Here is a 25438-nt window from a genome sequence, read left to right as displayed (position 1 = left end):
CTGCGGAAGACTTTCAACTTTCAATGTAAGACGATAAATGATTTCGGATAAGAAAATCCAGAAGATTACTTTTAACTAAGAGAAGAGTGAAGATAGAAATTCAAGCAAATAAATTTGGGACAGATATCAATTCATACACTAACTGTTTAATAAAGAAAGGACTCCCTTAATGAGTAATAAAGTTGAAACTTTGGAAACTAAGCTGCAATAATTAAAATAGAACGTGGTTACCATATCAACTAAAGATATTTATATAAGGTCAGAGAGAAAGATGTTAAGTCATATAGTGATTATTATAGCGTATATAGTTTCTACTTTAGAATACTAATTAGGATATTGAAACTAAATATCTTCCAACTCAACCAATACACAAACAAATCAACTTTTTTCTCCAATTTGTCACACAATCCCAAGATTTATTTGGGAACTTCACTAGTAGCCAATCATGTGAAAATTTGTCAAATACTTTTTGTAAGGCTGGGTACAGCTTATTATAGAACTTTCCACAGCCCAATCAAGTTACTGCCTCAAATGAAACATAGAAGATCTGTACTCATCACCATTGTTATATATTGCGCACGTTCAAGGGATATCCTAATGAATTTAGATCCATACAGGTAAACTGGTATACCTCAGTAAACCAGAATTAAATTAATCTTAAATATATATTACAAAGTACTGCAAAAAAAAAGATATTTTATCTAAGATTTTCACTTTGCATTCAGTGGAAAACCAATGTAAAGGGAAATTCTTATATTATACAAAGATGTGCTCATTGGTTGGTAAGTGAACTCTGACTGTTAGAGGCTTTGTCATGGAGTATACAAATTAGATGAAGAAAAGCTTTGACAAAATGCATCTTTTTCAGCAATACTCAAGCTCTGTACAACCAAATGACTATACATATTAGAAAGGCGCTTTGCTGTACAATGATTCAATAATTCAAAAGGATCACAATACTATACTGGACAATGGGATCATTATACAGCAAAGCGAGGTTGGACTCCAGAGGTTACCTATAAATGTAATAGACAATCTATAACATTGGATGAAACATACATCCTAAGGATTAGAAGATTTAATTGGCCATTGGAAAAACTAATTTGTCATGCAACTCCACTTTGGCTCATCTAATAAAGAAAACAAAACCTTGATTTTGCAATGAAACTTGACAAAAATAATGTTGATCAAGGAATAAATGCCGGGCAGGAAGGTGAGTGATGTACATGGCGGAGGATGTCGAAGAAAATGAATTGGCATTCCTTTGATTCAAATCCTTATCTTGCCTAAATTATTAATGTGCCCCATATTTCATTGATTTTAAAATAAACTACTTGGTGGGTAGTTGTTGAGTTTATGATATCTGAGAGATAGGGAGAAAGTCCTCTTGTCCTTGATTAAATGCAGTTTAAACTTGACCAACGAAGTTATTTCCAGAACTGTGAATAAGGCCACATTTCATTTGGTTATTTACTTACCACAATCATAATTGAATCTACACACCAGAGATTCCATGAAGAAGATTATATCGTTTGAGGGAGAGAGGAAGCATTACAAAAAAAAACCTAATTTTTACATTTACTCACCCTAAGCCATTCCACCATATTTTCTTCTATTTCACTGTCAGCTGAAATGTCCAGGATTAAGCGTCTTGTCAGATGAGCTTTATGGTACCGCATAAAGACATCTTTGTTTTGCACATACTTCAGTACAAGTAACTGTTAAAAGTAATGTATGAGAATTCAAGCAAAGTTTCCAATCGATTTTCAATTTCTTGTAAGGAAATACAATGTCTTGAACCTCGCTCCTCTTCTCAGAGAACAGTGTAAGTCAAATTGAAATTTAACCCACTCTTGCCAAAAGTGTTAAAAAAAAACTTATTCAAGATGGTCATTGAAGAAAAAAAAATCCTTGCCCACGTGCCTTAACGTAGCTTAAAAACAGACTTAAGTAGCTCAGCACAAAACTAATGAATATTCTGCAAGGTAGAAATCAACACTGTTAATTTGATACTCCAGAACAACAAAGTATACTTTAAGATAACACTTATTTTTAATTTATCAAGTTCCACAGTGCCTCAGGTGCAGACCCAGGATCCTTTTAAACTGGGAACCTCAACCACCAAACTGGGCACCACTGAAACTTTTACAGCATAATTAGTTGAATGTTAGGTAATAGATGTACTGGTTTCTTTTGAAACTTAATGATTCTATAGACAGAAACATCTATAAATTAACACTCTAGATTTAAAAGAAAATCAAAACATCAATAGAGTCATAGAGATGTTCAGCACGGAAACAGCCTCTTTGGTCCAACTCATTCTGCATCCGTATGGCTAGTTCTTCCTGTATTCCATGAGATCTAATCTTGCTAACCAGTCTCCCGTGAGGAACCTTGTCAAATGCCTTACTGAAGTCCATATAGATCACATCCACCGCTCTGCCCTCAGCAATCCTTTGTTACTTCTTCAAGAAACTTAATCAAGTTTGTGAGACATGATTTTCCATGCATAAAGGCATGTTGACTATTCCTAATCAGTCCTTGTCTTTCAAAATACATGTAAATCCTGCCCCTCAGCATTCCCTCTGAGGACTTGCCCACCACCAACATCAGGCTCACTAGTCTATAATTCCCTAGCTTGTCCTTACCACCCTTCTTAAACAGTGGCACCACGTTAGCCAACCTCCAGTCTTCCGGCACCTCACCTGTGACTATCGATGATACAAGTATTTCAGCAAGAGGCCCAACAATCACTTCCCTAGCTTCCGACTGAGTTCTAGGGCACACCTGATCAGGTCCTGGGGAGTTTTCCACTTTTATGTGTTTCAAGACAGTGAACCCTTCATCCTCTGTAATATGAACATTTTTCAAGATGTCACTATCTATTTTCCGACATTCTATATCTTCCATGTCCTTTTCCACAGCAAACACTGATGCAAAATACTTGTTTAGTATCTCCCTCATCTTCTAGGCTCCACAGGCCGCCTCACTGAAACTTGAGGGGCCCTATTCTCTCCCTAGTCACCCTTTTGTCCTTAATACTTGAAGGGGAAAATATCTCTCGGGGAAAAGTTTGGGAAGTGGGACTAACTGGATAGCTCTTTCAAAAAGCTGGCACAGTCAGAATGTACACAATAGCCTCATTCTGTGCTTTGTAATTATGATTTTAGTTCATGCAACTGATCTTGCTTCTATTGGCATGGTTCTATCTGGCCATGTCAGGCTTACATTGGTAGTAAAGATTTGCAGGAAATAGAACATAGAAAAATACAGCGCAGTACAGGCCCTTTGGCCCTCGATGTTGCGCCGATCCAAGCCCACCTAACCTACACTAGCCCACTATCCTCCATATGCCTATCCAATGCCCGTTTAAATGCTCATAAAGAGGGAGAGTCCACCACTGCTATTGGCAGGGCATTCCATGAACTCACGACTCGCTGAGTAAAGAATCTACCCCTAACATCTGTCCTATACCTACCACCCCTTAATTTAAAGCTATGCCCCCTCGTAATAGCTGACTCCATATGTGGAAAAAGGTTCTCATGGTCAATAGCTTACATGATTTAAGATGGTGATTGTTAAAAGAAAAGAGAGGACATGAGAAATTTATATTTTTAAACCCAGAGCGATGCGGGTGTTTGGAAGTCATTGCCCAGTTTGGTGGTTGAGATGGAAACCTTCCTCTCATTTAAAAAGGAACCTGGGTCTGCACTTGACACACTGTTCACCTACAAGGCTACAGACCAGGTGCTTAAAAGTGGGATTATAACGGGTGGCTAGTTTATTCAGCCAGCACAGAGACAATGGGCTGAATGAATCTTTCTGTGCTATAACCTTTTTATAGTGTTGTGACAAAATGGAAGTTTTGGATTCACTTGGATTTAAGTGGGAATGTAAACCGACAATTCAAAGCAGGTGTCACAGCTTCACGAAAAGCTAAACAAAATGCATTCTTCAAAACAGGCAAAGCACTTTGATGTGCTAATATCTTGTCTGATAAGTCCAGAGATGATACATAAAAGATATTCCTTATAATCCAACTGGATTAGAACACTTTTAATAATTAAAAACAATGAAATGCTTGGACCAAACATCAACTGAATATAGCCAACAGCTACTGTTAAGATATTGAGTATAAAAATCTAGCACAGTGTGCTTTAATTTGCTTTACTATAAAATTCAAGACAAATTCAACATGAAAACTGAACATAGATGATTCTTATTTTAAAAAAACCACTTGAATTATCACCTGGATTTAGAGTTTTCGGTTTCCAGAAAATTACATTGTGTCACTGTGAAAAAAATTAGATTGCTAGATAAACCAATAGCCAGAATTAAAACGATAGTGTGCCAGAAACGTACATACCACTTCTTTAAGCTTTGCTTCTATTTCTTCTGAAGTAAGCTTCTTGCTGAGTGGTGTTTTTCTTAGTAACATGTCACAGTAATTTGCTAGTAGCTCTGGGCACTTAGATTCAGGTTGAGTTTTCAACCCAACTCTAAATTAAAAGAACAAAATAAAATATTTAAGTATTTTGCAAGTAACAATCCAAATTCACAATTATAAACACAAATGAAGTAAGATTTGGTTTTCCACTAACAATGTGGATATTGTATCCTGTGATTAGCAGCTGAGCATATGCAATATTAGAACAGTTGCTAATAATTTATTTGTTTTATCCCTGTGATGCATCATGACCATGGTCGTAGTCACAGTGTGCAGGCAAGGAAAGATTGGTGCTCCAAGAAAGGCAAAGACCAAATTGATGGATTTCAAGCAAGGAGTTATTGAAGAGATAGGCACACAGCACAATTATGATGACACTGACAAGACCTTAGAAAGGAAAAGGTCATTAGGAATAGGGCGTAAGTTAGAAAAAGGTTAGTTGTTCAAAAGATCATATGGATGAACTGTGGGCTTTATCCAAAAAGGATTCTGAAAGGAGCGGGATAGTACCTACTCAAAAAGAGCCATGAACGATGAGGGAGCAGGAGATGGGTCTCTTGGAAGAGTAGTTTTTGAGAAGAGAAAATGACTACATTTCAGAAAACAGTATATTTAATCTACTTCTTTTTCATCCTAAAATATCCTGCATCCTTAACTCATATGACAGAACCAACTCTACTGCTAAAGCAGATGAAGCATAAATGAAGAGTTTGTGCCAAATGTTAATAATCCTGTGGTTAGCTAAGGAGATGGCAGAAGTTATTAAATGTGGCACAGATTGCACCTCACTCACCTATAGCCCACTAAAACCTTGGCTCGATGCAAATTAGTTGATGTACAAAGGAGGTTACTGCTTAAAACCATGTTGTCCGAGCCCTAGCTCCATTGCTCTGAATATTATTTCTATCATATTCCATAATACTTCCTTGCAATTCATTTGAATGTTCTTTACTTCAGGGTACATGAAAAAAAGATTAGCTTTTGCAATGGATCTCACCAGTCAATGTATTGTTCAGTGGGCACAAATCCTTAGACAATATTCTCAAATTAGACTTTTTGATTTCTATCAGGGTATGATCTGATTTGATTATTATTCAATTCAATTCTGCCCTTTTGTGTATTCCTAATTTTAAAATCAATCCACCTTGGGGGTCATGACCTCACCAACATGGCTGTAGGTTCTGAAATTCCATCCCTAAACGTTCCCATCTCTCTACTTTTGCCCCCATTAAGGCAGTCCCTAAAACTTACCACTTTGACCAAGCTTTTGGTCACTTATCACAATATCTCTTGAGCTTCAAAATTAAATTATGTTTGTTAACAATTCTATGAAACGCCTTGGATACTTAATAAGTTAAAGGCACTGCAAGTAGTTGCTGTTGAGTTCAATTACAAGGCATAGCCACATGGGTTGGGTCCTAAAAGGGGTCTTCGTGTTAATGGAATTCTACCCATTGAAAAGAGCATCTTCAGGCCATGTTGGAGTAAGAAAGGAATTGGAAGAGAAAAGCTCTAATCTTTAGGGTGGTTATTCGAAGAACAAAAAGATATATAACTTGCACTAAATAATGATATTTTCCAAATTGTTCCGTTATGCTATCAATATTTTTAACAGCCTTTACATTTTATAAAATTGTTCTTTGGAATAATATTGTACAAAGATCTCACCCTTTCTGCTTCAATGGTAGTTCAAGTTTAAATATGGTAGCATCATTCACAACTGCTTTATATGCCTGTTTGGGAGACATTTTTTAAATAAGACAAATTATCAAAATGCAGCATAGCAAGTTTTCAATAATTTTGCAAACTAATAAAGACAACACAGAACAATAAAAATATTACAAGTTATGCAATTTATAACTTGTGAAAGAATTTTTATGTGCATGCAATTTGTATTGTAAATCCCGAATTCTGTGAAAATGATAGCATATGAGGAACAGAGTTCTAAGGGCTTCTTATATGACTGTTCCAAAACAAGAGTTTTATTCAATACTACCTAACAACAGGAAACGGATTTGTTGCAAATTTATCAATAGGTCACTCAAAACAGTTTGGGGTCACTGTAAAGCAGGTCCAAGTTCACAACTGGCTGGAGAGAAAAAAAAGCAGTGCTGCCCAACATGAAGTCGGCTTGGTCTCCAAGCTGTACTGCCGGGGAGGCAACTGTGTAGAGGACTCCGAGAAGCCCAACAGTGGTTGGATATCTCTCAGCTGTTACAATTCGCGAAGAAGCTCCAGTGGTTATTAAGTGTTGGATTCAGGGCTCTTGATAAGTCTTGGGATCTAACGAGGCTCAGAAAGTGTGCCATTTTATAGGTCAGTACAGCTGATAGTGTGGGTTGGAAAGTCCACAGCAGTATTTTGAGCTGCGCCATACTTACTGAACTGCAGTTTCCAGAATCAAAGAGAGAGTAAATTTGGGAAAAGAGAGTGATCAACCTTAACAAGCGCAGTCATCGATGAAATCCATGATGGAACAGCTTATGAGAGGGAGTTTCAATGCTAAGCCATAAAGAATTGTTATCCCTTGTGAAGTTTGGATTTGATAACCCATCGTGTCATTAACATCAGGATGGAGTTACTCAAAAACCTATAGGATCCACCTTGATAGCATTTGTTAATGTCCACTGCAGGCTATTAGATCAGAGTCTCCTATCCATATTAGTACATGTTAGCTTTGGGCATCAGAATATAAGTTGCACATGTACTGGTATTATATTTCTTTGTAAAGTTTATTGTTGTTTGTTCAAGACCATGAAACCTCATGGCTTTATTTCTTTCTAAGTCCCATGGATTTTACATTTGGTTAATTCAAAAATAAAAGTTATGGTTCTTAGCCAGACCGAAAAAAATTTGGTGGTCTGGTCTTGGATCGTAACAAACTACATCCTATGTTTGAACCATTCAACAACTGGTCAAAGTCCATAGGTCTACATTAATATTAGGACTTTGCTACAAGGATACAAATACCTTTTTTAAAAGAACTGTAAGTGAGCTTTCAAAAATATTCCAATCTGAAAATTATCTAAATCCTCAATATCAAAGCAAATATCCACTTACTTTATCTCTCGCAGTAAGAAAACGAGGGTCATCTTGAAATGCCTCTTTTACCAACTTACTAAATCGATTAAACAATGTAAGCAACTGCTCAACGTATTTTTCTGAATCCTGTGAGAGAAAAATATGATTTGTTTTATGTTAAAAAACACAATACACAGAAAAACCCAAGAACCAGGAGCAGGAGGAGGTCAGTGAGCCCCTCAAACCTGCTTCGCTCTTCAACACAAGATTGTGGTTTGTCTGATTTGTAGCCTCAGCCCCACTTCTTTTTTCATCTCCATAATAATGTACTTCCTTGACAACCTAATCTCTAAATAAACCTTGAATATAATCAATGGCCTCTGGAAAGGAGAATGCCACAGATCACTGACTCCCAGCAGTTTGGGGGGGGGGGGAGGAGGAGAAAAAAAAAAAAATCGGTGTGGCCTCAACCCCTTCTTTTAACTTGCTTAACCTTACAATAAATGTCAACATTCAAATCACTGTGCTACCTGTACAACTTGAATTACAAAGGTTGATGTATGTACCACTATTCCCAGATCCTCCTTTAAAGTAGAGCTTTGTAATCTCCCTCCATTTAATGTACTTCTTTTTTAATCTTCCTGGAGTAGACAAGTCATACATACCACACTCGATCTGCCAAAGGTTTGCCCATTTATCCTATATAAATCCCTTTAGCTCTCTTAATAATTGCATCATTAGCAAATTTAGCTACGAGAGATATGGTCCCTTCATCTAAGTCATTAACATAGATTGCAAATAGCTCAGGTCTTAGACTAATTCTTGTGGCACACCAAAGCTACTGCTTGTTAACGTCAAAATGACCCATCTGCCCTACTCTTTGCTTCCAACCAATCTTCAATCTATGCTAATACATTAGCAGTCACATCATGAGTTCTTATTTTGCCAAGTAATTTTTGGTATGGCAATTTATCAAATCAGTTTTTCTCAAGAGCATACACTACTATTTGATCTTCATCCTGCTGATACTTTATCAAGGTTGTCAATTTATCTACAACACTAAATGAAATGGAAGCTTGGCACATGGTCTTTCAAGAAATAACTTAATTCAGTTATGAAAACTGAATTAGGAGTAGTTTTTGGGTGGCACGGTGGCTCAGTGGTTAGCACTGCTGCCTCACAGCGCCGTGGACCCCGGGTTCAATTCCAGCCCTGGGAAACCATCGGTGTGGAGATGGCACAATCTCTCCGTGTCTGCGTGGGTTTCCTCCGGGTGCTCTGGTTTCCTCCCACAGTCCATGTTTGGGAAAGCAAATCTTAGTAGGACTTATACACTTAATGGTAAGATCCTAGGGAGTGTTGCTGAACAAAGAGACCTTGGAGTGCAGGTTTATAGATCCTTCAAAGTGGAGTCGCAGGTAGATAGGATAGTGAAGGCGGCATTTGGTACGCTTTCCTTTATTGGTCAGAGTATGGAGTACAGGAGTTCAGAGGTCATGTTGCAGATGTACAGGACATTGGTCAGGCCACTGTTATAATATTGCGTGCAATTCTGGTCTCCTTGTGAAACTTGAAAGGGTTCAGAAAAGATTTACAAGGATGTTGCCTGGGTTGGAGGATTTGAGCTATAGGGCGAGGCTGAACAGGCTGGGGCTTAGGGTGATCTTATAGAGGTTAACAAAATTATGTGGGGCATGGATAGGATAAATAGACAAAGTCTTTTCCCTGGGATCGGGGAGTCAAGAACTAGATGGCATAGGTTTAGGGTAGGAGGGGAAAGATATAAAAGAGGCCTAAGGGGCAACTTTTTCACGCAGAGGGTGGTACGTGTATGGAATGAGCTGCCAGAGGAAGTGGTGGAGGCTGGTACAATTGCAACATTTAAGAGGCATTTGGATGTGTATGTGAATAGGAAGGGTTTGGAGGGATATGGGCTGGGTGCTGGCAGGTGGGACTAGATGGGGTTGGGATATCTGATCGGCATGGACAGGGGTTGGGTCTGTTTCCATGCTGTACATCTCTATGACTCTATGAGCAGGGTTTGGTGAATTGGCCAAGCTAAATTACCCATAGTGTTCAGGGATGTGTAGTTTACATGCATTAGTCAGGGGAAATGTAGGGTAATGGGTCTGGATGGGATATTCTTCAGAAGGGCGGTGTGGACTTGGGCTGAAGGGCTTGTTGCACACAGTAGAGTTCTAATTATAACAGTTTTTAAAGTTTCAGATTTTGCAGTTTATCAGAGGTGAAATATTGCAGTAGGAGTTCTATTAGTATTTTTCTACTCTTCTAAAATCTCTTTATATAAAGGATTTTCATATCTTTAAACCAAGAAACAGAAAGAAATAAATCACTCCAACTTTTCTAATATATCCCAGGGCATTGTGGGAGGATAGGAAGGAAAAAGCAAAGAACCTTGTAGAAGTATTTGCACAATCTATATCTACAGGTGAGGTGCCAGATGACAAGAGCAGCTACTCATCATGCCATTAAGAAGGGACATAAGGAAAAGCCAAGGAACTATAGAATTGAGAATGTGAGTTTGGTGGTGGTGGTGATTTTGAAAAGATGATATTTATATGCATTTGAGGAGGCAAGGAATGATTAGGGATAGTCAGCATGGTTTTGTGCAAGGGAAATAATGTCTCACAAACTTGGTTAAGTTTTTCTGAAGAAGTAACAAAGAAGATTGATAAGGGCAAAGCAGTAGACATTGTTTACTCAGTGTTTAGTAAAGCCTTTGACAACGTTTTGCACAGTTGACTATTTAGTAAAGACAGATCATGAGATTCAGGATGAGCTAACCATTTGGATACAATATTGACTTGACAGCAGGAGACAATGATTATGGAGGGTTGTTTTTCAGACAGAATGTCTGTGACCAGCAGTGTTCCACAGGGATCAGTGCTGGGTACTCTTTTGTTATTTTTATACATGATTTAGATGAGAACATAGAAGGCATGGTTCGTAAGTTGCACAGAACAACTAAATTGGTGTTATAGCATACAGTGAAGATTATCTTAAAGAAATCTTGATCAATTGGGTCAATGGGCTGAAGAAAGGCTTATGGAGTTTAATTTGGATAAATGTGAGGTACTGCATTTTGTTTACAAAAAACAAGGGTATAACTTAAAAAGAGAGCCGTGGGTAGTACTTTCAAACAGAGAGATCTAAGGGTTCAGATACATAATTCTTTGAAAAGTTTGTATCTTTTGGTTAAGACAACATTTAGCATGCCTGCCTTCAATGCTCAGACCTTTAACTACAAAAGTTTGGACATTATGTGAAAATTGTATGGGATGTTGGTGAGGCCTATTCTGGAACACTATCCCATTCTGTTTGCCCAGTTATAGGAAGGATATTGTTAAGCTGGAGGGGTGCAGAAGAGATTTAGCAGGATGTTTCTGGAACTGGAGGGTTTGAGTTATAAGGAGAGGCTAGGACCTTTTCCACTGGAGGAGGTTGAGGGGTGGTTTTATAGAGGCCTATAAAATCATGAGGGATATAGATACGATGAATGGCAGGTGTTTTTTCCCCCGAGGGTGGGAAATTTCAAGACTAGGTGAGAGCAGAAAGATGTCAAAAAAATACATGAGGGGCAATTTTGTTTTAAATACAGAGTGGCTCATATGTGGAATGAACTTCCAGAGGAAGTGGTGGATGCAGGTACAGTTACAATGTTTAAAAGGTATGAATAGGAAAAATTTGGAAGGCTATGGTTCAAGCGCACGCAGGTGGGACTAGTTTAGTTTGGGAGTATGGTCAGAAGAACTGGTTGAACCAAAGTGTCTGCTTCTGTTCTGTCTGATTGTATAATTCCATGAACTGTTACTCAGAATACCTCTACCTAATATATATGGTAAGATCACAATATAACTTTAAATTATTGTGGTTGAATAGGCTTCTCAATGTGTTTTACGGGTTCTTCGAAATTTGCAAGTGAGAGCTGATAATTCAATTTTCTATCCAAATCTTAGGCCAGTGATCCTGACAAAACCAAGGCAAACACCAAATCAGCTCAAGTGACTCTTAAGTATCTCCCAGGGGTCACCTTGAAAATGATCTGAGTGTGTATTTTTGGACCTACACAATGCATAGGGAAAGTGAGGAACTTTAGTTAAAAGGCACCTTTAAATACTTACAGTAGTGATAGTCTCTGCAGCTGCTACCATATCTGCCAATCCAGCACTAATAATGTGCTCTTCCAAATCTTTTAACATTGGCTCAATTCCATTTGGAACTTTATCCATCAATGTAAACATCAAATGTAGTTCTGCAGAAATGAACAAACACATCAACATCTAACAGAACATACTTCATTATTTGTGGCCTTGTAGACTTTGTTCATTTATTGCTTCTGTCTTCCAACCTTTCATAAATCTTCCTTTTGTCCTTGTCCCACCGAACCCTATTACATTTTTAAATTTTCCCCTGTTCTGAAAATAAGTAATTGCTCTGAAATTTAACTCATTTCTCAATTAAACCTGTTGGACTATAACCTGGTGTTGTGAGATTTTTAACTGTCTGAAATGTTAGTGTGAAATTCAAGTAAATATTTAAACTAAAATAGGACATAGTGGTTGAGATTACATTTGTTGCCATGCAATAACTTCATACAAAATAGGCTACTGAATCAGAACAGCTTTGAATTCAACTCATTTAGAATTAGAATGGTGGGCACAATTCAACTTCGCACTATGAACTTGAATGAACTTTGCGCTACATTTGCAAGTGCACAGACTCAACTAGAAGCAAATAACAGTTTTTTTACATTGGTGGCAGTTGGGCACAATGGATATGGAAAACATAAGTGTGTCCCTTTCATGGAGGGCAGCATCGTAGCTCAATGGTAAGCACTGTCGCCTCACAGTGTGAGACATCCGGATTCAATTCCAACCTTGGGTGACTGTCTGTGGAGTCTGCATATTCTCCCAGTGGGTGTATTTCCTCCGGGGGCTCTGGTTTCCTCCCACAGTCCAAAGATATGCAGGTTAGGTGGATTGGCCATGTAAAATTCCCTGTAGTGTCCAAAGATGTGCGGGCTAGGTGGGTTAACCATGATAAATACAGGGTTACGGGGATAGGGTAGAGGGTGGGATGTTCTTCGCAGAGTCACTGTAGACTCAATGTGCCGAATGACCTTTATCTGCTCTGTAGAACTTCTAGGATTCTATAAGCTTGGCTAGAAAAAGCATAAAAAAGTTGTACAACTGTTTGGCAGTCTCATGGACGATTCTTTACGTCAGAACACATTAATTGACCTTCATACATTTCCAGGAGGTACTATTATATTTAATGCTAAGCTTAAAAAGAAAATTATATTTTAGTAGATTGTGTGCATTCTTCTGGAGAATTTCTTTTGAAGAATTCTGGCTCAGAAATTCAATAATAAAATTGAAAAGTTGCGAAGTTCTGTCCCAAAAGGTTGATTAGCTGTCCAATTTAAGAAGCAAAATAAAGCACAGCTAAAATAAAAAGAAACTGAAAATGCAGACCAGTTAGAACAAAAAAGCAAATAAATAGCTCTGACAAAATATCATGCATACAATTGCAATTTTATTCGAATAGAAGTTTTACATTTTGAATCATGCAAATAATGGTAGAACAATTAGCACTTTTACATTTCCACGCTGCTACAATAAAATAAATATTTTTACTGGTCATCATGCAACCATTTGGAATACCATCAAGAATAATTTGTACATCACCACCTAATAAAGAAAACAATATTAATTCAATAAAATCAATAATTACAATTTTACTCACTATCTGTCTCATTACGCTTGATCATGCCTGGGCATTCAGCTAGAATTGTCTCCTTAAATGAAGTCACCAGAGCATTCACACAGCACTCCATGAGCTGAAATAAAACTCTTACAATTAACAGTTATTTCAAACATTTTTCATTGCCGTCAGGACTAAAAGTAATCTATGCTATTTGCACACTCAAAAATCCTTCAGGATCCTTCTAAAATGCCATTTCTTTCTTTCTCTAATATGATACCATGGTAAAATTTGCAAACTCCAAGTTCAATTAAAAGACGATAAATAATGAGGAGAAAAAAACCCCCCAATAATTCCAAAGGTAAAAACTTCTACTTAGTTTATCTTGTAAGGACTTATACTTCCAAATGCTCAACTATATTAATTTCCACTTTTCTTTTCCACTGCAACACAGCAGCCCAAATCTATCCAACCTTCTCCCGCCCCAGCCTAAACAGTAATAATTACTAAAAGCTTAGTAATTTTTTGTAAATAAGCTGGAGACCACTCACTAAGCTTTTTCTTTCCCTCTTGCTTTTAACCACAAGCCAAACCATACTCCACCCCATGGCTCCCACTTACCCGAGGCATGATGGAGTGTCTTTCTCAACTTCTTTCCTGATGAATCAGCTATGGCTCAGCTGATAGCACAAATCAGAAGATTGTGGGTTGAAGACTTACAGTTAGAGTGCAAACATCTGACTTGACTCTTCATAAACTAAGGAGTGGTGTGCTTTTGAAGGTTGAGATTTTCAGCTGAAAATTTTTTTATACGACACCTCAAGAGCTCTCTTGCAATATTTCGTAATACTATTTTTATTGCTCAATCAGCATCACAAAAACAATGGCTGCTTTTTTGAATAAAAGAGAACTTGCTAAGCTCACATGCAATTGTTGGTTAAGAAAGTCTAAAGTTTTATTTTATACAATCTAATTTAGTTTATAATTGGAATTAAACTAAAACCTACAGTTCAAATTTTGTTGTTGCCAGCTTTACGTGAAGTTTTCACAAAGCTTACATTGAAAGAACAGCTTAAGAACCTGCTGACACTGGATCCTTGTTAAGTTAGTCAGAACAATTTTTTATCTCACGAGGATATAAAAGTAGCTAGTGTTTTTTGATGCAATGGTAATATCAGAGGGATTAATGCAGATTTACAGTAGTATTTGTCAATGCAGACTTGGTGGACCAAAGGACCTATTCTGTACTGTATAATTCTATGGGATGAGAAAGCAGAACATTGAGAAGTACTACAAAATACACAATATAACTCCAAGAAAAATACTTACAGCCTGAACAGAGTTGCACTCTCGTCTGGTTTCTAAATATCGAAGTGCCCTCTTCTCCTCCTCTTTTAATTTAGCATCTGCCTTTAAAAGAGATTTTACATATGTTTAATATAGAACCATTTTATTTTACTACTCCTCCCACTTAGGTTTGTGAATTCCATTTTTGGGTATGATTGCTGTTATCTGCAAATAATCAGCACTCAGAAGATTAGATTAGATTAGATTAGATTACATTACAGTGTGGAAACAGGCCCTTCGGCCCAACAAGTCCACACCGACACGCCGAAGCGCAACCCACCCATACCCCTACATTTACCCCTTACCTAACACTACGGGCAATTTAGCATGGCCAATTCACCTGACCTGCACATCTTTGGACTGTGGGAGGAAACCGGAGCACCCGGAGGAAACCCACGCAGACACGGGGGGAACGTGCAAACTCCACACAGTCAGTCGCCTGAGGCGGGAATTGAACCCGGGTCTCTTCCTGTATGACTATTCTTCCTTTACTCACTAGCATGTATGGAGACTAAATATACTGCCCTTGCTAACATCCTAGCTGAAATCAATTCCATTATATTACTAAGATGACATGCTCTTTAAGAACTGCTATTTTTTTCAAATTATGCCATTAGTTTACTTACAAATAATATTTCATACATTGCATTTAACTCACATATTTCATGTAATTTTGTACACCATTTTGTTGCAAGTAAGATGGAGCCTGTGTCCTGTAGAATCTTTCAGTTGAATCTAAATAAGCCTTTTCAAAATTATCACGATAAATTTGAAGCTTATCTTCTGGATTAGAACACAGGTTGACTGCAATTCAAGAAAAAAATTCAGTAAAGAAACATTTTGCACAATAATTTTTACAACATTTGTGGTACACTAAAAATAAAAACTTCATGCACTTAATTGTTTGTATTAACCAGCTTCCAAGTGTCAATTTTCGAAACAATAATAAATTTTAAATAGATTTGGAACAATCGGTTTTCAAACAGATTGAGGCAAAATCTCTATAAGTGAAATTTAGTCAGCATCAAGATGTCAATCATTCAAAACTAGCTCTCCTTGACAGGATAAGTTATCCATATGTCTGACACCAGATTCTGAAAACAATTGCTCCACTCAGAACATGGCTTCAAATTATCACTGGAGAAGTCAAAACATATCCACTGACTCATGGGAGCCTCTTGACTTTGACCAAAAACAAAATAGAAGGTTCATTTGGAAAGGCACTGATAACAGACTTTGTTGGGAACAAGAGGTAGTACAGACGAGGTGCTAAAGGGAGTGAATAAACTTTCAAATAATCCACCTGCCAAACCCTTCAAGTACACCTGCCCCAAATGTCGCAGAGTCAGCAGATAGATCACACATTGGACTCATCAGCTTTCTGAGAATCCAAACTGAAGTGTGAATAAGTTACCTTTGATTATGAAGGATTGCCTTACAGAAGAACCATGCCATATATTTTTAAATAGAAATAACATTTTTTTTCAAAAAGACATAAAAATATCACCAGGAACCAACATGTAAAACTTTACGAGCAAGCTTAAATTCACCTGTACAGAACATCTTGCCAGTTTCAGACAGTTCTTTAATTAAATGATTTGTTAAATGCAGAAGAAATACATTACTTACAATAAAGTCTTACCATATGATTCTCTGACTCCAATGACCAGTTGAGAATCAAAAGCTTCTCCTAGTCTTTCAGCATGAACTAATTTCATTGCACTATCTTGAAGACGATTCTTAATATTTGAGAAGATCGACTCATTCCAGGTGTCAAGCATCAGCTGAAAACATTAAAACTCAGCATGGAGTGAAGTTTGCTTTTCAAGTTCTATTTAGTTTTGTTAACAAATAAACAAATTTTAAAAGACACTATTCACTTGCAATATTAAATTTGGAAGTGGCACTCTGACTGGAAGTTTAATATTGTAGGGACCAGCCACAGAATATTAGCTAAAGGTTACCTTTAGTGTTTCAGTGATCTGATTCAGAGTAAGGATTGACTTCCACCAGAAACACTAGCAGGTCATACACGAGTGCAAAATTCCTTATTACTATGGCGATGTGATGACCGTATCCAAATGCATGGTGGTAAGTTAGCAAATAGAAAACTAAAATTCAACTCTCTAGCTCAATTACGGTTACTGCGTTCTTGTTGTCAGTATGCGTTATGAAATCCATCTACCTGAGAATTCTATATAATTTACTTTAACACAGCTACATGAGCGTCATGTTTGAACTTGGATATGAATACCTGTATTGATCCATAACAGTATTGTAGCATTTTGTTATAGTATTCTTCACAAACGAGCATAAATCTGAAGATATACATGAAGGAATCTAGAGGTATCACATTTGCAGCAAGATCTAATTGTGTCAGGCCCTCCCTTTATTAGGGTTGACCTGCATGGATATAAATTGCAGTATAATAACAAACAGCTAATCAATCTGAATAATTTAACATTATGAGTAAAATTGAATAAAGATTCAATTTTATCCTGTTTTTAAAACATCCCTTGACTAACAAGATGAAGTCATTTATCAATCTCCCATGCCTTCCATGCTTATCACTAGGTTTTACTTGTGAGAGAACAAAGGATCCCACTGTGGATTCTTTGGTGTTATGTTCTTGTGATGGCTTGCCATATTTCTCAGAGGTAAACCATTCTACTTCCCCGAGAATCTTTAGACTTTGTTATCCCTCTTTGGATCAGCATGATCTCTGCTCTGGAACTGAAGGGATGCCTGAATCACTGAAACACAAGATTCAAGTGCCTCATGTTTTCTGCCCACGGTCGATAAAATACTAAAATCCTTGTTTCTACTGCTTGAGTATAAAACGCCATCAGCTGTATGAGATAGAAAGTGCAGCTTTGTGGACTAGTTTTGTGGCATTTTTAAAAAATCAGGACCAACATAATTTTTGCATTTTTACAGATCTCTGATAATATTAAGTAGTAATACAACTTTGAGATAATGGGTGATTTTAGCATTTCTAGTTTTTGTACTGGACAAAGAGCAGTTGTCACTAAATGAGAAATCTAGTTCCTAAGCTTCTCCTTTCAATAATTTTCGGCTATTCCTGCTCCTGTGTTCACCTGAGATCCCAGATATTTTTCTGTTTCTCCATGTGGTATGTGGCTATGATCTCTTCCTAACATCTCCAGTTCTTCTGATGGTTATAGAGAAAGGTCTTCCCCAGATATTAGAGTGAAAATCCCTTGTTTTGTTGATGTTAAAGACAATTATTGCCATAAGATAACTGCACAGCTTTCAGGTTATGCCCCAATTCACCGTGCGAGTCACTCAGGACTGCAATATCATTCACAAAGGTCAGGACAGAGAAATTTACACTCTTACCACCCAGGGACAAGTAAATTCTTCAACTGGTCTTCTGGAGGTAGAAGTTGAAGAGTATAGGTGATAAGGAGGCATCTTGCTTCATACCCCTTTCTATTTTGATTGGGGAAGTCTTGCTGCTGTTACCTTCAATTATGATAGTACTATTTGGCTATTAACCTGACAATAATTGTGCAAATTTCAGCCAGAGCTTAACTTCATGTAATAATTTGAAAAGTATTTAACACCAAACTGAATTGATGATGTTGACAAGATCTACAAAAGCCAGACATTTATATGATGTTTATTATTATTAAGTGACACAAAAATAAAATGGGAAAGGAGCCTGACCATGGCTAACAAGAGAAATTAGTATTAGATAGAAGGAAGGGATATACAAATTGGCCAAAAAATCCATAGACCTGAGGAATGGGAGCAGTTTAGATTTCAGCAAAGAAGGACAAAGAGACTGTTTAAGAGGGGAAAATAGCGTACAAGAGTAAACTTGCAGGGAACATACAAACTGAGTGTAAAAGCTCCTATGTGAGTGAGAAGAGATGATGATTAGTGAAAATTAACATAGGTCTCTCACAGCCATAAACAGGAGAGTTGTAATGGGGAACAAAAAAGATAGTAGAACAAGTAAATACGTTTGATTCCGCCTTCACAAGGAGGACACAAATAACATACCAAAAATGTTGGGCATCACAGGGTCTTATGAGAGAAAGGAACGGAAAGAAATGAGTGTTAATAAGGAAATTGTGTTGGTGAAATTGATGGAATTAGATGCTGATAAATCCCCAGGGCCCAATACTCTACATTCTAGGATACTTAAGGAAAGGGCCTCTAGAAATAGTAGATGCATTGGTGGTCAGCTTTCAAGATTCTATGGACTCTGAAAAAGTTACTATGAATTAAGGATAGCTCATGCAACCCCACTGTTTTAAAAAAAAAAGTAAGAGAAAACAGGGAATTATAGACCTGGAACCCATTTCTCCCACACCAATCTCTGAATCACATTTACTTCTGTAATCTTGCTGATCTTGTGCCAATCAGCTCGCAGCTCAGGTAGTAACCCAGAGATTACCTTTTTGGCTGTGCTTTCTAATTTAACCCCTAGCTCCTCTTAATTCCCTCAGCAGAATCTCTCTCCAGCATCTATTCCCTGACTATACTATCTCCAATTCGACTTCATTTTTCTTTTCTCCATCTTGAAATGGCTTCCTGTCCCATGGTGCTATGGTCAGCTTGCTAATTTTCCCTATTGTTTTTTCTTTTGTCCACATGTGGAGCAAGAATCTTGAACCCATTGGACAAGGACAACAGCTGATGCTTATTCAGCACAATCTCATGGATCCCTCTACCTGCCTCACCCTCCTATTCCCTAACCTCTAGCTAAATTCAGGGTAGTTACTCGAAGGGATGTGACAGCCTCCTGAAACAATTAATACTTCCCTCCCCTCTCTGACGGGTTGCCGTGCTGAAGACTTAGACTCCAACTGATCAATTCTGGGTTGCAGTTCCTCGAGCGGCCAACACATACTACAGAGGTGGTCTCTATAAACCAAAATGGGGTCCAACAGCTCCCACATCATGCAGCTGCAACACATCGCATGACCTGTATCTCTATTCTATTTAACTAATTTGTTTTTTTTTAAATAACTAAAGACCAATAGAAAATTTAGTCTGCAAAATATTATTCCTTTTTACCTTTACTCTGAAAGCAACTTACAGTAGATAAATTGGCAGTTACTTATCAATCAATAACTTACAGTATTAAAGTAGCAGAATAGATTCACAATAGTTTAAAACAGTATAAAGTAGAATCAAATAAAGATTAACATCACTCAGTCAGCTGGTTGTCCTTCTGGGCACTGTGACTCTAGCACCAAAGCTCTGCCCCTAGACTGCATCAGCCACATGCTCACCAATTCACTCCTCTTTTTTTAAAAAAAATTAACGGTGAAACTCCTGACTCACCTCTTATACTTTTAAACCTGCAAAAGCAGATGCATGTGGGTAAATGTGAGATTGTCCACTTTGATAGCAAAAGCAGGAAGACAGATTATTATCTAAATGGACATAGATTGGCGAAGGGGAGGCACAACAAGGTCTGGGTATAGTTGTACACCAGTTGCTGAAAAGAAGCATGCAGGAATAGCAGGTGAAGAAGGCAGCAAATGGTACATTATTGCCATCCTTCACAGTGACAGAATTCAAGTTCAGGAACAGGAATATTTTGATGTAATTGTACACAGCCTTTGAGAGACCATGCCTGGAGTATTATGTGCAGGTTTGGTCTCCTTATTTGAGAAAGGGTGTTCTGACTATGGAGGTAGAGCAACAAAGGTATATGGACCAACCGACGAAGGGCTTAGGCCCGAAATGACAACTCTGTTATGTCCTTGATTTTTTTCAGAGGGGTAATAAACCAGGCTGGGCTCCAATCAGACTGGTTTGATACTGAGATGAGAAGGATTTTGAGAGGCCTTTTGTTTACACGTAAGCAGATGAGACTTCAGGCCAAAGTGGTCATGTTTTAGAAGTAACTTGTAGAATGAAAGGGGAGTGCTCAGCTCTCCAGCTGAGCAGTTTACTTCAGAACTGCCTGGGATTTCAACAGTGAGCTGTGTGGAAACAAACTCTCTCTTCTGCCCTTCTAACTTCAACCTGTAAACATCTGACCCTTTTTTGTACTGCGTTTTAAAGGGGGCTTGCTTATTGGGACTGTTGTGTAAATCTAGTTTGGATAGACTGAGTTCTGAAGCGGTTCTTTATTCTGTTCTTAGAATTTCATTGTGTAATTTTGTGAATAAATGTTTTATCTGTTTTAAACCTGGTAGTCAACCTCGCTAACGTAATCTGGGTAATTTTTACTGTACACTTACCGAAACAAATTGCAAAGTTATAGTCTGGGCTGCCTGCTTAAGAATGTTTTGAGTGGTCTGACCTAGTCCATAATACTACTGCTCCTCAGATGCTGCCTAACCTGCTGTGCTTTATCCAGCGCCACACTTTTCGACTCTGACTCTCCAGCATCTGCAGTCCTCACTTTGTACTTATTACTGGGATGACAGGAATGATGTATAAAGAGAGATTGGATTGATAAGGATCATATTCACTGGAAGATTGAGTGGGAGATCACATAGAAACTTATAAAATTCTAACAGGACTAGTTGGGTTAAACCTATAGAGATGATTAGACTGTCCAGAACGGGGAGGGGGGACACAATTTAAGTATATGGTGGATACTGGACTGAGATGAGTGGAACTTTTGCACCTACAGAGTGATGGGTCTGTGGAACACTCTGCCACAGAAAGCAGTTGAAACCAAAACATTATCTAACTCACCTTTGATAATATTCAAAGTTCTTTGTGCTAATGGATTGAAAGGGTATGGGGAGTAAGGAGGAACAGGACACTGCATCAGATAATCAGCCATGATCACAGTGAAAAGTGGAGCAGGGCCAAAGGGCCAAATGGCTACACCTTCTCCTATTTTCTTTATTTTACTTCCTCATCATTTAGAAGGATAGCAATGTTTTTGAAATATCCAGGGATTGTGACAAGGAGCCTTTTTTTGGTCTGGGGCTTATTTCAAATGTGTCGCTCAGTCTTTTGGCCATGACTTGTGTAGAGAGATGAAGTAACATTGGGAGGATCACCAGCTATGTATGTTCTTCAGAAGATCTGGGTCTTCAGATATAGGTGTGAAGATTGCTCAACTATTTTTCAATGCACTTGGAATTATTTTAGATTTCACATGAAGAGAGAAGAGGTGATAAAGTATTTTTTGGGGGATATACAGGTTTTCTAAAGCACACCCCATCTGGATCTGCTACACCATTTTCACCAATCCCTTTAATGGTTAACATTACTTATCCTTCCTCTATTGGCTTCATTTGTGGTGCGATTTCCGTATATCCAAAACATTTTCTCAAATTTGCCTTATTATTAGGTGTGGGAGGTTTTGTTTGAAAACTTTTCTCTGGTTAGTCTATGATGAGGGGCAGGAAGAAATGACTGATGCTCCCACAGTCTGCCTGTTCTTTTATATAAAATTTGAGTAGTCTGAAATATGCTTCTCCAAGTTGGCCTTCTTTTCTTCTCACCATTGTTTATGTGGCTCTTACCTTTAGATGTTGCTCTCTGTTTAACTAAGTTCCTTTAACTGATCTCTAGTCAATACCATTTCAGTTATGGGTGTGAGTAGCCCAATGGTGAGCCCCCAGACTTGACGGTTGAGTTGCACATCTGTAAATGTTTTGGCCTGCATGATCTGATCATCCCAGTCCCAATGTTCTGGATACTCACCAGGTATCTAAGTATTCTGTTTAGGTGTAAATGCTCTTCCGTGAGGATGGCAATCTCATCCATTAACTTCACTTTTGAAGCCTTCCTTCCAAAGGAGTTTGTTATGGGAGTCTTATCATGTAAAATTCTGTAATTCTTTTCTTTCATAAGCGATCTGTTTAGTGGTTTTAGTGATAAGGATACTTGTGTAGCAGCCACTAAACCTCTGTTCAAGCTCAACAAGATGATTAATTTTTTCTTCAGTTCATTTGTGTGGCTGCTTCCCAGGATGGGATTTTGTTTGCAGAGCTGCCAGGCATTCCTCATTCTGGAAAGCCACATGCTCAATGTGTTTATGTTGTCCAAAGCCAACTTTCGATGTAAATCTGAGAATGCACAAACTGCAAAGTGCCAAGTCGTTTCCACCTGCTTGGTTATTTCTCTATTGACTACAGTCTGATTTTAAAAATCAAAGCTGCAACTATATCTGCAAACCTTGAGTTCCAATTATCCACTGGCAGTGAACCCACTTTCATCAAATGACTACACTTGGTGTTCCCCCATGTTTAACTAGTATAAAATTATATAAAAACAAAGACAGAGTTTCCAACTTTTAAATGGAAAGTGAACTATATCTTTATGAACTGGTCTATTCAATCCTTTATCCTTTAACTAGATTTCAGCTGAGTAATATAATGTTCTTGACTCTACATATCCTGTATACAGTTTGAAGGGAGCTGATGATATTACAATAAACAAACCCTTTATTTATGAACATCTTCCCCATGTACTGATAAAGGAAGTAAGGTTTTACATCAACTTCTGCAGCCCACCAAATCTGACCCTTTGCACATTGACAATTTCCTTTGCAGCACATGAAAATAACACCGAGCAGTACAGCATTTCCTCACTAACGCAATCTCAATTCACATTCTATTTCTATTCAAGTCACATGAATGGAAATTTCTAACTCAGAGATGCAATTGTTACCAAAACTGACATCAAAATAAAGTCAAAAATAGATTAAATCATGCCTGCACAAATCTGTACTATGTTTTAATGAAAATTGATCCTAACTTTAGAATTATCTTTAAAGCATGTTAACATAAATCCAATAACATTAACAGCTTTAGAATCATTTAAAATAGAACAAAGTACATATCCAGTACAATAAGGAGAAAATCATTTAAAAGTTCACGTTGATTTCTATTCTAAGTGCACAATTGTGCAATATACACGCACGTTAACCAAAGAAAGTATCAAATCTTGTACAGCATCAGTTAATCCTGTCAAAAAAATTCTACATTATTCAAATATTAATCAAAAACATTTCAGTAATAGCTGTGAATCAGAAGGTTAAAAGGAGAAAGGAACTTGTTAAAATTACAATCATGAGGGAAGTGGCATGAAGCAACCTGATGGAGCTGTGGGCTGACAAATCTCTTAGTCAAGATGGAGTCTTAAAATAGGTTTCTAATGAAGTTGTAAATGTGTTGGTATTATGTTTCCATTATTTATTAGCTATAGTAAGGTTCTATCAGTCTGGAAAATAGCAAATGTAATGCCCTTGTCAAGTAGGGAGGAGGCAGGAAGCATGAAGCGAGATAGTCAGATATCTCAATATATGGGGAAGATGCTGAATTGATATTTAAAGAGATTATAGATGCACAGTTAGAAAAAAACATGACAATCAGGAACAGTCAGTCTGGTTTCAAATGAAAATCATCTTTGACCAATTTATTGGAATTCTTTGAAGGAGTCACACACACTGTAGATAAAAGGGAGCCCACGGACATGTTACAGTTGGATTTCCAAAAGACATATGATAAGGTTCCAACACATGAAAGGTTATTACGGAAAATTAAAGTTCATAGTATAGAAGGTAACACCATAACACAGGAGGTGAGCCATTGATTGACAGGATGTGACGAGTGGAGTCCTGTTGAGGTCTCAATTTTTTTTACAATTTATACTAATAACTTAGATGAACAGAGCAAAAGCAAATTAGCTAAATTCACAGATGAGACCAAGCAAGGTAGGAATGTACGTTCAAAAGAAGATGTAATGAAGTTGCAGCTAAATATAGTACAGGCAAAAATCTGGTATGTGGTATGTGTGACAAATCTGATAAGCTTATTTCAGTTCTTGAAGGTATCAAGTAGAACAAATAAAGGAAACCAATAGATGGGATATATTTGGATTTCCAAAAAATATTTGATGAAGGTATCACATGCAAGATTACTTTGAAAGAGCCCATGGTGCATACTTGCATGGATAGAGGATTAGCTAACTAATTCAAGAGCGTGTTGGGCTAAAAGGTACATTTTCAAGATGGTGACTTGGATAACGCAAGTAAATATACTATTACTGAGTTTGCAGATGACACAAAAATAGGTGGAAATTCAAACAATGAGGAAGACAAGGAGCCTACAGAGGGATACTGACAGGTTAGTGAGTGGGCAAAAACTTGGCAGATAGAATATGATGTGGGAAAACGTGAGGTTGTGCACTATGAAAGGAAGAATAAAATAGAATATTATTTATATATCGAAAGACTGCTGAAAGCTGGAGCAGAACGTAATTTGGGGGTCCTAGTGAATGAGATCTTATTGAAACACATGATTCTTAGGGGATGGACAAGGAAGATGTGGAGAGTGTGTTTCCTTTGTGGGACAGTAGAGGGCATAATCTCAGAGTAAGGGGTTACCCATTTAAGACAGAAATAAGGAACATTTTCTTCTGAAGGTAGTAAATCTGTGGAATTCTTTACTGCAGAGGGTTTTTGAGGCTGAGTCATTAAGTATATGTATTGAGACCATTAAAGGGAATCCAGGCTTATGGGGATATAACAGGAAAGTGGAGCTGAAGGTTATCAGACCAGCCATGATCTTGTTGAATGGCAGAACTGACTCAATGGGCCAAATGGCTTACTTCTATTCCTATGTCTTACAGTAGAATGAAAAAATGTGAAGTTATTCACTTTGGCAGATTGAATAATAGAGTATTACTCAAAGAGATAATGACTAAAGAATTCTGAGAGTTTTAGGCATTCTGATGTTTAAAGTGCTCATATGGGCAGGTACAATATGTAATCAAAAATGCTAATGGGATATTATCCTTTATTATGAGAAAAATCTGAACCTAAAAGTAAAGATGTTATGCTACACAGGACACTGATGAGACCTTAACCTGAATACTGCATACAGTTTTGGTGACCTTATGAGGAAAGATATAAATGCATTGGAAGTGGTACAGAGCAGGTTTATT

At 37.6% G+C, this 25438-nt stretch overlaps 1 protein-coding gene across 3 annotated transcripts in view; it reads right to left on the bottom strand.

The window, feature by feature from the left end:
- Positions 1–25438, bottom strand: part of LOC122550706 (cullin-5) — a 74507-nt gene that overhangs the window by 22344 nt on the left and 26725 nt on the right. For 2 of the 3 annotated variants that reach the window (XM_043691842.2, XM_087988149.1), the window contains exons 5-13: positions 16182–16323; positions 15198–15343; positions 14522–14602; positions 13235–13328; positions 11611–11741; positions 7508–7615; positions 6116–6180; positions 4367–4499; positions 1587–1718 (exon numbers count right to left, since the gene is read on the bottom strand). In XM_043691842.2, the coding sequence (XP_043547777.1) occupies positions 1587–1718; positions 4367–4499; positions 6116–6180; positions 7508–7615; positions 11611–11741; positions 13235–13328; positions 14522–14602; positions 15198–15343; positions 16182–16323 (1032 nt within the window). The remainder of the gene's footprint in view (positions 1–1586; positions 1719–4366; positions 4500–6115; positions 6181–7507; positions 7616–11610; positions 11742–13234; positions 13329–14521; positions 14603–15197; positions 15344–16181; positions 16324–25438) is intronic. The other variant, XM_087988150.1, reaches the window with a different exon arrangement.

The sequence above is a fragment of the Chiloscyllium plagiosum genome, unplaced genomic scaffold (assembly GCF_037043375.1).
Source record: "Chiloscyllium plagiosum isolate Xiang-an unplaced genomic scaffold, Cpla_swu_hap1 HiC_scaffold_6, whole genome shotgun sequence".
NCBI classification, from domain to species: Eukaryota; Metazoa; Chordata; class Chondrichthyes; order Orectolobiformes; family Hemiscylliidae; genus Chiloscyllium; species Chiloscyllium plagiosum.
The sequence above is the reverse complement of the archived record's forward strand: the minus strand, read 5'-3'. Positions and strand labels throughout refer to the sequence as shown.